The sequence below is a fragment of the Vanacampus margaritifer genome, chromosome 8 (assembly GCF_051991255.1).
Source record: "Vanacampus margaritifer isolate UIUO_Vmar chromosome 8, RoL_Vmar_1.0, whole genome shotgun sequence".
NCBI classification, from domain to species: Eukaryota; Metazoa; Chordata; class Actinopteri; order Syngnathiformes; family Syngnathidae; genus Vanacampus; species Vanacampus margaritifer.
The window spans coordinates 12,936,533-12,949,376 of NC_135439.1; the positions used below are offsets into that span (position 1 = coordinate 12,936,533).

The 12,844-nt window shown below is 38.5% G+C and overlaps 1 protein-coding gene across 1 annotated transcript; it reads left to right on the forward strand.

Moving 5' to 3' along the window:
• The first annotated feature begins 4,379 nt into the window (after positions 1–4,379).
• Positions 4,380–12,206, forward strand: pfkmb (phosphofructokinase, muscle b). Its single transcript, XM_077573638.1, has 22 exons — positions 4,380–4,513; positions 6,083–6,156; positions 6,476–6,553; positions 7,600–7,789; positions 7,891–8,056; positions 8,217–8,261; positions 8,761–8,869; positions 8,962–9,057; positions 9,144–9,236; positions 9,327–9,452; positions 9,545–9,609; positions 9,701–9,764; positions 9,849–9,995; positions 10,076–10,146; positions 10,220–10,307; positions 10,418–10,570; positions 10,662–10,826; positions 11,166–11,227; positions 11,295–11,406; positions 11,488–11,587; positions 11,682–11,787; positions 11,893–12,206. Exons 1-22 carry the CDS (start codon positions 4,429–4,431, stop codon positions 12,032–12,034), a joined length of 2,337 nt encoding a protein of 778 aa, XP_077429764.1. The 5' UTR covers positions 4,380–4,428; the 3' UTR covers positions 12,035–12,206.
• Positions 12,207–12,844: the final 638 nt, after the last annotated feature.

A 12,844-nucleotide genomic window follows, 5' to 3' on the forward strand; every position in this document is an offset into this window, starting at 1 on the left:
AAGGGAAATGTTCACTTAAATGATATACTTCCCATGATCTCATTAGCTTTTCATTTTTTCATTGATAAACATATAAATCTGCTTAAATCAACTGTCTCACCAATGTATCATTATGTGTCATGAAGATATAAATATTCGGAGGGAATACAATTAAGTGATTTATGTGACTGCAAATAAACATCGATAAGTCTTACAGGAAATGTCTCATTAATTAGTCATCCCTTAATTGGCCCTAAATGCCATTAGCGCTCAGTGTGTGCTAACGCTGCCTTCATTATTAACTGCGATGTGCTTAAGCTTTGGCACACACACAATTTGTTTTCATGCGCGCCCATGCCAATGCACAGGCTGGCTCAGCTTTGATCAGTGGGGCTTGGCATTGGTTGGGGATGGTGGGTGGGGAGGGTGGCTCGAGGTGAGGCGGTGGGTGCGGGGGCTCGAACCTCCCACTGCTACTGATGAAGACGAATGAGCTAACAAGACATGACGGAATTGCTTTTGGAAAAGGGAGGGGGACCCAATGCAGTGGCGTGATGTTGTGTTGAGGGCGGCTGAAGGGGCAGGTTGATTTATCACTCCAGCGGCAGATAACCGTCTGCCCCCCACCCCCGAAAACCCAACCCGACTTATTCACTGTGACCCTTTGGTCTTTAATTAAAGCCTCCAGCCGCCTCCATCATCCCATCCATGTCCTTATTACAGAAGTCACACTGCGTATCATATAGACGTGAACGACAAGACAACAATATACATGATTGGGGAAGTGGGGGGGGGGGGGCGGTCGGTCGGTGAAATGCCGAAATGTCACAACCATGTTGATTTTACATTCCATTACCAACTTACGGTCAGGAGAGTTGGGAGGAAATACAGAGATGGAGGAGTGTAATGAAGCTGGGGAGCTGAAGGTCAAAAGAAGAACGGTAGAAAAAGTGATGAAATGGAGGAGAGGAGGCAAACGGGCTGATTAAGATATGTACATAATGTGAGGGGGGGTATCGGGGATGACAAATTGAGAAACAGTGCAATCCTCAGAGAGAGGAGGAGGGGTAAAGACATATTAAATGATATAGGAGACCAGGGAGAAAGATGGAGGCCTCTTGATGAATTCATAAAAGACCTGCGGAAGGAGAGATGGCGGAATTTTTTTTAGATAATATATTTTGAAAAGCCCAGAGCGTTAGCAGATAGAAATCACCGCTTCCGCAATTAGCCAATTACAACAAGATTGGTTTGCAGATGAGTTTGTTACTTTTGAAATAAATGGGTATTATCTAGACAAGAGTTTCCCGATAACACATTTCCTTGGTGATTCTTGGCAGAGAAAAAGCATTGGAGGGAGGGGAACAGTTCACCCCTCCCCATTCATCACTGCAGTGCCAGCCACTCTCTGAAATATCAGCCTATTAAAACATTCATTGAGCTGATTAAACTGCAATAAAACCTGGCAACATTTGCAGCGACACTTTCAGCGAGTGATTTATGAGGGGAAAGGCTTTGCGTGCGTTCCCCGATGTCGATAAACACAAAGATGGCCACCGCCTGACAGTTGACGCCAAGAGATTCGTGTTTGGTCATCAACGTACAATATTATGTACATAGCAATACTAATAACACAAAAAAATACATAAATCTATTTAGATTTTACTGTGGTCTCATTAGACAGTTTTTATCTTTTAGTGTTCTGTTACCATTTCATATTAACAGTTTGAGTCTTTTTTGTCCATATACAACTTCAGAGTGCTGAATGGTAAATTAGACAAAAGTACTGGGACAGCCAGACCCCCAAAAAATAGGCCATTAACAAAAGACTCTGTTGAAAATTTGACATGAAATAAATAAATAGTTCAAGAGTTTTAGCCACACAGGTGACATTATTTGAGCTCAAATGTAGTAATTAGGAGATACTAGACAACAACGTCATATTACAAATTTTCTTTTTTTTCTTCTTCTCTTTTTTTTTCTCTGGAGAGCTCAGTTTTCTTCATTCGGTAATTTTACCAATTTGACATGTCATCATCATTGCTCTCTCTTTTTCTTTATTTTTAATTTTTTTATATATATTATTTTTATTTATTTATTTATTTATTTCGTTAGTTTTTTTGTATGTGGGTATATACAAATCATATTACAAATTTTCAAAGCGCGTGGGATCTCAAGTTACTTTCCAGGTCATTTATTGAGCAGAATTTGGACTCGCTTGTTCTTGTTCCTTTTGGAATAAAGTAACTCATGTCATTTCAAAACACCTCTCATACGTATATGAGCAAGACAAACGATACAATTTGACAATTTAATGTAGGAGAAAGAATAAAACATACCTCAATGGAGATGTGCTGTCAGTCAGTCAGTCAGTGAGAACTGTGTGTGATTATGTAACCAGACCTGTCTGTTTCACTTGGTGATCTTGACAGGTTTAGTAGGATACAAATAAGTGGAGCAGAAAGAAGGTCAGATTGTACCAAAATCCAGTTCACATTTCACTGCATTAGCTGAGGTGGAAAAGTTCTGTGTAGAACTGGCGTAGTATTGATCCATATGGTTTATTACAGGCTGCGCAAGTGTTAACACTGTCCAGGAAGACGGGAGGGGTGATTATCTGGAAATGGCCTTATTGATCGCTTTGGGGCTGTGCCTCAGGAGAGCTCTGCATGTCCCTCAATGCGCCTAAGTTTGGATAGATGTGACACCAAAAAAGAAAAACACAGTGAAAACCAAAGCTGAGATGTGTGTGAGTAGTCTTTTTGTCCTCAGGGATTTTAGGGATATGAATTACGACCTCTACAGAGGACATGAGCTGAAAATGTACCATTTAGTTTACTGTATAAGCGGTTTGAATTAAATGCTATTTGTGTGCTATCCTTATAAGTACATAACCAGAATTTTTAAAGGGTGATTTCGCAAAATTAAAAAGCAAAAAAAAAATTTAAATAGCAAAAAAGTTTGTTATTTGTTAAAACTGGCAGTATGATCTGCCTGTACTACCGTATTTTGAAAATATGTGTGTGTGAAAAAAAACAATCATTCATGACGGAAGGGATGACTGACGTATGCCAAGTTATTAAAACAGATACTACGCACAACCCCCCCCCCCAAAAAAAATAACTTTATTTTGACTTTTCAAAATTGTACATAAGTGCGTTTCAGAGTGTGTACATATATATTTTTTTTAATTAAATTGTACTTCAACTAAGTATCAGTACTTCTACTTGTGTATACTTTTACCACCTCTGTGTGTCATGACGTTCAATTGTGTATGCCCTCTCAGTTTGTTTTGTTATTCCAGCCCACTGTTGACTGTCTTCTTCGTTTTCCACCACTGCAATCTGTTTCAGATGAAAATGCTCCAAAACCAATCAACCATCAATCAATTTCAGAAAGAAAAAGTAATTACTTGTAAATGTTTAATGCAGTGTCTAACAAACATAAGATTCAACATTGGAGATAGTTGCTCAAGACTGGTGACCACAATACTTGTTTTTGCTGCACCCTAGTGGCCAAAAATATAAATAGTTTTGGGTTTTGGGAGCCATGTTTTTGGGATTATAGAATGAATAGGGATGTAGAAGGAGAGCTTTTCTTTCTTTCTTTCTTTCTTTTTTTTTTTAAAAAAAGGGCTTTTAAAATAACATTTTCACATTTGGTATGATGCTTTTATGCATTTCTGATTAAATTCACCTGTTAAAATCATTTTGAATATTATTCTTCAATTATATTGAATTGTTGTATTATATTGTAATTTGTTTGTTTGATTTTTAAATGTATTTGTTAAAAAAAAGAATAACACAAAGCACTTATTTCAAACCAAAATGAACAATGCTGTTATTTTTTTTAATGCACCTTTATTAATAGTGATGCCCTGACACGTAATCATGTAACTCACAGATCAAGATTTTAGTCCAAATGGCAAAAATTGATGAAGTGAAATGTAAAACTATTTTCGTTTCACTTGTGTGTGTAACTTCAAGCATTCCTGTTTTGTATCTTAGTGTTTATTATTTTTAAAATTTTCGAATGACACTCTTTGCAATTATTTCCTAATATACAATTTAACTTCAATGAGACCATCTCATTAGTAAACAATCGCCTATGCATCATTTCAGTTGTGATTTATGATATTTGACAATGAAGTATCCAAATAACTCTTGTAGTTGATACTCTATATGTCGGTACAAAAATAACCCCTTTGCATCCCCTCGGATTCAATGTGTAAAAATACACAACATGACGAGAATGAAGCGCTTGAAGTGTGTGTGTCGGAATGTGTGTGTTGGTAATTATGTCTGCCTCATCGTATGTCAAAGTTGTGCAACGTTTGCGTCAGCTATTACTATCTGAGCTAGATGCGAGAGGCTCCTTGCGCACAAGGGCTGCAGGGCTTTTCACTGTGAAGGAGGAACATCTTCCTCGGCCAGCTTTAGCTCCAAGACAATGGCAGAAACTGTTTCAGTCGACCCCTCCAAGATGGGGAAGGGTCGGGCGATTGCGGTGCTGACCTCGGGCGGTGATGCCCAGGGTAAGTGCAGTGATATGTGAGGCTGTTTATGCAAAGTCAGAAGTTGAGACTAAAGCATAGTTTTTTGGGATAAATTCAAAATATGTCAGATGTTTTTTAAAAGGGTGGTAAACAATTTTAAACAGCTACAAATGATGCTCATGACAATACATTTCAACTGTATCTTTTTTTTTGTGCAAGAAATCAGAACTATTTTGAATAGCTAGTATTTCATGAAGTGATGCCAATTCACTTACATTTCATTTGATTTCACCTTTGACCTTCTTCTTGCCGAAGCATAAGAGGCTGCAATGTCTTCATCTTTGTGTTTTTCCGGCTTTAATGAATTCTTACAAGACAGACTCAATTGGTAATCTTCCACTGTGATTCAATTTCACACCCCAAAAATTCTTATTTCCTTCTTGCAGCTATGGCTGAACGATTTTGAAAAGCAATGTTTTTTTCCCTCAATATTGCGGTTGCAATATAATGTGTGTGTTTTTAACAAACACAAGCAAAAAATGTATCTATATTAAACAAAATCAGATTTATTGTGCGTAAGCGTTTTGGTTTACTGTCTAGCCTAGTTTGACTTGCACAACTTCTACTAAACAAGTGTAACGTAAACTTAAGTCAGTAAATTATAAATCCCATTACAAAAACAATACAAACAAATCTGAGGCATTTAAATTTTTCATGTTTTATGAAAAAAATATATATGTAAACATGTGGACTGCACTATATAAATACATTATGTAAAAAATAAAGCCTATACCAACCAACTGAATATTTTTTTTCCAAATTGTGGCTTTTGCGACTAAAATTGAATTTTATTGTGATGTTGATTTGAATTCGATTAATAATTCAGCCCCACTTACAGCTGAAGAACTTTTCTTGCTCATCTCTATGTGACACAGGATCTCTTTTTCTGGCTAATTATAGAATCATGACCTCTCTGTCATGCGCTATTAAATCTGTGAAGTAAAGTGAGTGAGCCGCGCACTCTTTTCTGTTCTTGTTTGTAACATAAGGCAAGATACTCTTGGCAAATGCAAAGTCAGTCTATCCACATCTTGCCCTTTAAGTGACCCTAGCCTGAGTAATGAGGATGCAGTCACTGCCTTTGCTGTAGTTACCTTCTTCATTTCTATAAATTTATAGAAATTAAGATAATAACTAAAAAAAAAAAAAAAAGGAATGCTTGTCAAAAAAAGAGTTGTTTGATAACGTACGTGGAAAAAAAAATCCATCCATCTAGTTTTGATAGAGTTTGTCCCCATCAGGGTAGCGGGTGACAGTCGAGAGAGAGGTCCTGAACTCGTCTTGACTGGTTGGCAGTCAATCGCAGTGCACGTATCATATATGGACAAACAACAATTCAAACTCACAAACATACAGTTTGCACGGTAGTTTAGCAATATATTGTACTTGATATAAAAGTTCAAACTAAGCGATATTTAATGTTTACACCTGTGTGTATACATACTTTGCACAGAATAAAAAGTTATTTTTCCCCTGTATGGTTTTGTTTACACTTTGTACAGCATGTACTGTAACGTTAATGAATATGATGTCCACTGTGTCCTCTAGGCATGAATGCAGCTGTGAGGGCCACAGTTCGAATGGGACTATACACCGGAGCCAAAGTGTTTTTTGTCCATGAGGTAAATTCTACTTGCATTGTGTTTTGATTCCTGTTAACATTTATAGCCAGTGTTTAGTAAACAAATCTTGGAACAAAAATACTGTGGACCTGTTAAAAATTAGTCCATCGAGCAACAGGGAAGAGGTGGTGACACATTAAAGCGAAGACAACTTGACATTAGCAGGGAATTTGGACACTGGAAATAATCCATTCATGGAGTGAATCATGAAGGCCGTGACTTGATGTTGGCTGGAGAGGCTTTTCAATCAGGAATGAGACTCTAAAACTTCCACAAGTCTTAATGTGCTCTCTCTTTCTCTCGCTCTGTTTATTGACAGGGTTATCAGGGCCTGGTAGACGGTGGAGACAACATCCGCCCTGCTACATGGGAGAGTGTGTCCATGATGTTGCAGCTGGTGAGAAGAAAAACAAAAGGCGAAATTTTAACTCTCTAAAGTGGTTCAGTGATTTGTTTTAAAATACATTAAGCATCTGCAAGATAAATGCAGAAAAAAATGTGCAGACTGAGAAAAAATTAGTACTGAATTCAAGACATAGCCTACAGCAGCGCTGTATTCATCAATACAGATTTTTTTGGTCGAGGCTAAAAACAAGCCCAAGTATGCACTCTACATAATTAGAGCGCCTTCACATCAGTGGCTGTCCAGCGTGAATGCGAGTTACTTTGTAACCTAACCAATTGACACCATTACACCATGCAGTTAGCTGGTAAGCTAATGTGTTGTGTTATTTTGGCTATGGTGTCTTTGTTGTGTGGACCCGCTCATGACACATGGAACAAGTTGGTGGCAAATTGGACAGCCCTGCCAGTTAGCTTCCGCTAGTGTGGACTGGCGCACATGCATTGGGGCTGTCCAATTTGCCACTACCTCATTTTGTGCACTACGCGTACGTCCACACAACAGACATTTCAGGGAAAGTTAACTGTTTATTACATTTGCTAGCCTGCAAGCTAGCAAACTAGCTAGCTCAGGAGCAGACGGTGTTGAGGCCGTCCAATATGTCCCTGCTTCGCTTAGTGTTGTGTCGTTGTGTGGGTCCACATCACAGTTGAGGGAAAGTTAACTCTTTATTTAACACAGCGCCACACATTATTCAATGAACACTTGTATGTGATTGGCAGGCTTGTTTAACAACACTCTTGGTGTGTCAAATTTATAAATCTATCCATTTATTTTCACTTTACAAGGACTTTAAATATACATCACTTATCTAACCACCACTATTTTTAACCTATGACCATCAGGTGACACTCTAACCTTTAGGTGAGTAATTCTAGCAAAGCTTTAGCCTCGACGGTGTAATTCTGTATGTCAATAAGATGGGCATTTAAATGCCAGAGTTCATTAAACAGCCAAAGTCACTCGTGGAGGTTAGAAGAACCCGTCTGCCTCGCCACCTTCTTGATCTCGGTGTTGACTTGCCATGACACATTCCTCAGGGTGGAACCGTGATTGGGAGCGCCCGTTGTCAGGATTTCCGCACCAGAGAGGGTCGAACCAAGGCAGCCTATAACTTGGTCAAGCTGGGCATCACCAACCTATGTGTCATTGGAGGTGATGGCAGTCTCACAGGTGCCAACCAGTTCAGAACTGAGTGGAGTGGACTACTGGCAGATTTAATCAAAGCTGGTGAGGGTTTATGACCTCCAAATATCAAAAAAAAATCATTGATTGGATTTACTGGTGACTGAAAATGTCTGAGACTGCAATCATTGTTCACCTGTGCTCAGGTAATATCACAACAAATGAAGCAAAGGAATCCTCCCACCTCAACATTGTCGGCATGGTGGGCTCCATTGACAATGACTTCTGCGGCACTGACATGACCATCGGCACAGACTCTGCCCTGCATCGCATCATGGAGATAGTGGATGCCATTGCCACCACAGCACAGAGGTAGACTTATACATAAAAATATCACGTGGAATATGTTAGAAAATTTCCAGAATTGGTATCTCAAAAGATGTATTTCCTGGAACATTTCTGACATAACCCGCACCACATACGACATGTGACATTATGAAACGCTCTTTAACGCCATTGTACCCTTTTGCAGTCACCAGAGGACATTTATCTTAGAGGTGATGGGCAGGCATTGTGGGTGAGTCAAGCCTTTGTTTTAACAGATTCTGATAGTCATGGTGAAAGCTTGGTGCCTGGTGTTATTATAACTTACAACACAGTCAACCTGCATCACATTTATTCAACTTTGAAGGTCCCAAATGTTTTTATTTTATTTTATCACAAAATAAATAAAATACTAATTATAATAATAAGTATTATTGTTATATAATAATAATAATAATAATAATAATAATAATAATAATAATAATATTTATTTAATTTTTTTATTTATGTATTTATTTATTTATTTTGATGTATATATATATATATATATAGGTATATATAATTATTATATTATATATTATAATTATGGCATTTCTTTATGTTTCAGATAAAAGAAACTGACCAAATTTGGAGATAAACAAGTCTACTATTGTCCAAATAGCTTTACTTGACAAATCCATTTTTAATACATATCATAGTGTGAGTGTTTCCACAAACAAGACTCAAGCTGAGTCTTAACCTTTGACTCACAGTTACCTGGCTTTGGTGACCGCTCTGGCATGTGCTGCTGACTGGGTATTCATTCCAGAGATGCCCCCAGAAAAAGATTGGGAGGATCATCTGTGCAGACGACTGACTCAGGTAAATTTGATTTGATCCTGCACAAATGAACAATTTATTTAAAAAAATAAATAATACTCCTTATGAAGCTTATTATTTTGTGTTGCTCTTAGCAAAGACAGCTGGGCAACCGTTTGCATATCATCATTGTAGCAGAAGGAGCAATAGACCTCAATGGCCAACCCATCAGCTGTGAGTATATCAGGGAGGTCAGTGACATCATTTAATTCATGAGACTTTTTTAGTTTTCATTTTAGAAATATACAACTTCATGACCCCAACATATTTCTTTCAGTTGGTGACAAAAAGGCTTGGCTTTGACACTCGTACCACTGTACTGGGCCATGTACAAAGAGGCGGAACCCCCTCCGCCTTTGACAGAATCCTGGTATTTATCTATGGTCTAAAATACAATACAATACTTTATTCATAAATTATTGCTTGTTGGTGTCTCTAAGTCTGCCATGTGATCAATCAGGCCAGCAGGATGGGTATGCAGGCAGTAATGGCCCTGTTGGAGGCCAAACCCGAAACTCCTGCAAGTGTGGTCTCCTTGTCTGGAAACATGGCTGTCCGATTGCCTCTGATGGAGTGTGTACAAGTGGTATGTCAACCAGAGTGCACACAAAATATTTAAGTATTATACTTATGAAACACATGGGTGCATAACAACAGTGTTTATTCTCGCATTCTTAGACAAAGGATGTCACCAAAGCAATGGCTGAAAAAAGATTTGAAGATGCAGTGAAGCTGAGGGGAAAGTGAGTCATCCGTGTTTCTGTTGTTTAGAAAATGCTGAATGTTGCATTGAGTTTTCATTGTCTGTTCATCTGTGCAACCTTTGGAGTATAGGAGCTTCGAGAATAACTGGAACGCCTATAAAATGCTGTCGCACATTCATCCTCCAGACACAAAGGCAAGATGTGTATCACAATTTTTTTATGTGACCCACTTGATCCTGTATGTCTGACAAATGTTTCTGTGAATTTACACCCACCAGAGCAATATCAACATAGCAGTACTTAACGTTGGGGCACCATGTGCTGGAATGAATGCTGCAGTTCGTTCAGTTGTCAGAACTGGCCTCCTCCAAGGTCATCAAATGCTGGCAGTGCATGATGGATTTGATGGTTTAGCCTATGGGCAGGTAATCCTGTTATATGATTGTATGAATACATTGCCTATAGTCGATGAAAGAAGTTGAACTAATGTGCTTTCCCTGCACAGATCGAGCCTATTGGTTGGACTGGAGTGGCTGGGTGGATTGGAAAGGGTGGTTCGCTCCTCGGTACCAAGAGGTGAGACAGCAATAACAATTGTAATGTTTCTGACATTAAGTTACACGTTAAATGCCTCTTTGTTTTTGTGAAGAACCCTGCCAACTAAGCTTTTGAAGGAGATAAGTCAGAACATCTCAAAGTTCAACATTCATGGTATCATCCTTGTTGGAGGCTTTGAGGTGGGTAGAAGTTCTGTTAAGTTGTCTGTGATGATCCATAAGATAGATATTGTCTGGAATAAAAAAAAAATACTTTTCACTTTCATGCTGTTTTTTTGCACCCAATGTAGGCATTTGTTGGGGGTCTGGAGATGGTGCAGGCCAGACAGAGTTATGAAGAACTCTGTATTCCTTTAGTCATCATTCCTGCTACTGTCTCCAACAATGTTCCTGGTTCTGCCTTCAGTATTGGTGCAGATACTGCTCTTAACACCATAACCTCGGTATACTGATTTTCCCACACAAAAACAAAAACTGTCAGCAAACATTTAACAATGTTGTTATGCCTTCTCCCTTTATCTTTATTCCTTCTAGTCGTGCGACCTGATCAAGCAATCGGCAGCCGGCACCAAGCGAAGAGTGTTCATTGTTGAGACTATGGGAGGATACTGTGGATACCTGGCAACTATGGCCGGCTTATCAGCTGGTGCTGATATTGCTTACATCTTTGAGGAGCCTTTCAACATTAAGGACCTGAAGGTGGTCTGAGTGGAAGGCGATACTGTACAAAAGTTACTATGACTTTGACTAACAGCAGTAGAATTAAGAACTAAGTAAGAATTAAAATCTCATTATACATTGAAAAAAGTCCATTACAAATATGGTAATAATAGTAAAAATGGTACTACGGTATATCTTCATCTTCCGGTCTTGTTGACATGGTCTTCAACAATTCAGGCATATGGCAGAGTAGCACATTCATCTGCATATGTTGCCTCATTTAGGCAAAGATTTCCTAAAAATAGGAACCCATCATGACCATCAGGCTCGGTCAATTACAGTAGGTCACAGTTGTTTTTTTTCTCAACTTGCTTATAGATGAATGTGGAGCATCTGACAGAGAAGATGAAGACAACAGTGAAGAGAGGACTTGTTCTGAGGTTTGGATGAAATCCCAACAAATCCCTTTTCAAGTAGTTTATTGCCCTTCTTTTTTTTCTCTCCCAGAAATGAGAAATGCAATGAAAACTACACCACAGATGTTCTCTTCAATGTGTACTCTGAAGAAGGAAAGGGTATATTTGACTGTAGGAAGAATGTACTTGGACATATGCAGCAGGTATGGCATTATTAGGCAATAGTTAAATGTGAATGCTCTTTGAGTTATATGAATACAGCAATAACAGTACTTTGCGTTTAGGGCGGAACACCCAGCCCCTTTGATAGGAATTTTGCCACTAAGATGGGAATCAAGTCTATCTTATGGATGACGGAGAAAGTGAAGGAATGCTCCCGACATGGTGAGGACCGAAAGACAAATGCTAAGAAGAAGTAATGCTGCTTGATGATATGTTGTCCCTGTGCTAATGTGTGCTTTAAACTTCAAATCTCCAGGCCGTATTTTTGCCAATTCCGATGATTCCGCATGTGTGCTGGGCATGAAGAAGAGATCTTTGATTTTCCAGTCTCTGACAGAGCTCAAAGAACAAGCCGACTTTGAGTAAGACATTTTGTTGTAGCCATGCGCTTGTGTTTCTGGCCATTGGGATACCTAAGATTTATTCAGATTTTCCATTTTACACTTCTTCTTTTTTTTTATCTGCAGACACCGTATTCCAAAAGAACAATGGTGGATGAGGCTGAGGCCCGTCTTAAAAATCCTGGCCAAGTATGACGCCCGCTTGGACACTTCCAACATGGCTGAAATGGAGCATGTCATCATGAAAAACAGCCAAGTTCCTAAATAGTTTTTGCATGAAGTTATTCTTGCCATCAGCACTCGACGTGACTCCTGTGTTGGCTGTAGCTTTTAAAAGTTGCAGCTTGAATAAACATGATGAAATTAAAATAAAGAGAGCAATAAACAATTAAAAAAACACTGTTGTATTTTATGATAAGCAGACAGCTAACACAAATGTGCCAAAAACAAATTGTTTAACTACCCTCTGTGTGTGTATTACTTTCAATCAAAGCTGTCGACATTAAAATCATCCATCCATCTATTTTGTTCATTATAAAATGTGCATGCATACAATGTCTGCATTTCTGATCCACAGAGATTTTAGCATTTGTAAAATGAACATTTTAATGCTCAGAACAATTTCCAAGCCTGCAAAAAATCTATATATTTGTGATCAGGTAGGTGTTGTAACAGTAAGGTGACCATATTTCCCCAAAAAAAACGAGGATACTTGCCCCGGCCTTGAAATTGTGGTACTAGTTGTTTTACACAGTGTGCTTCACCAACTAGTAGTCACGCAATGCCAACCGGACATTTTCATGAATTTGTAAAACCCCCAGACGCTCAAACAGGACGTAAGAAAATGGGCTGTCCTTCTAAAAGAAGACATGTTTGGTCACCCTATAAAAGTAACAGGAAAGCAAACTTTCCTAAACTACTGCGCTATACCTATATGAAGAAAGAAACTATGTCAACACAAAACTATCTTAAAAATGTGGTGCTCAGACTTCAGTGGGCTACTATAAATACTGAAAATGCAAGTAGTTAATAAATTAATCGAGTCTTCAGTTAACTTGACATATACGTACATACATAC

Coding starts and splice junctions, on each gene's coding strand:
- pfkmb (XM_077573638.1), top strand. CDS start 4,429: ATGGCAGAAACTGTTTCAGTCGACCCCTCCAAGATGGGGAAGGGTCGG. Junction 6,554..7,599: donor TGTCCATGATGTTGCAGCTG/GTGAGAAGAAAA, acceptor CACATTCCTCAG/GGTGGAACCGTGATTGGGAG. Junction 9,237..9,326: donor CCGCCTTTGACAGAATCCTG/GTATTTATCTAT, acceptor GTGATCAATCAG/GCCAGCAGGATGGGTATGCA.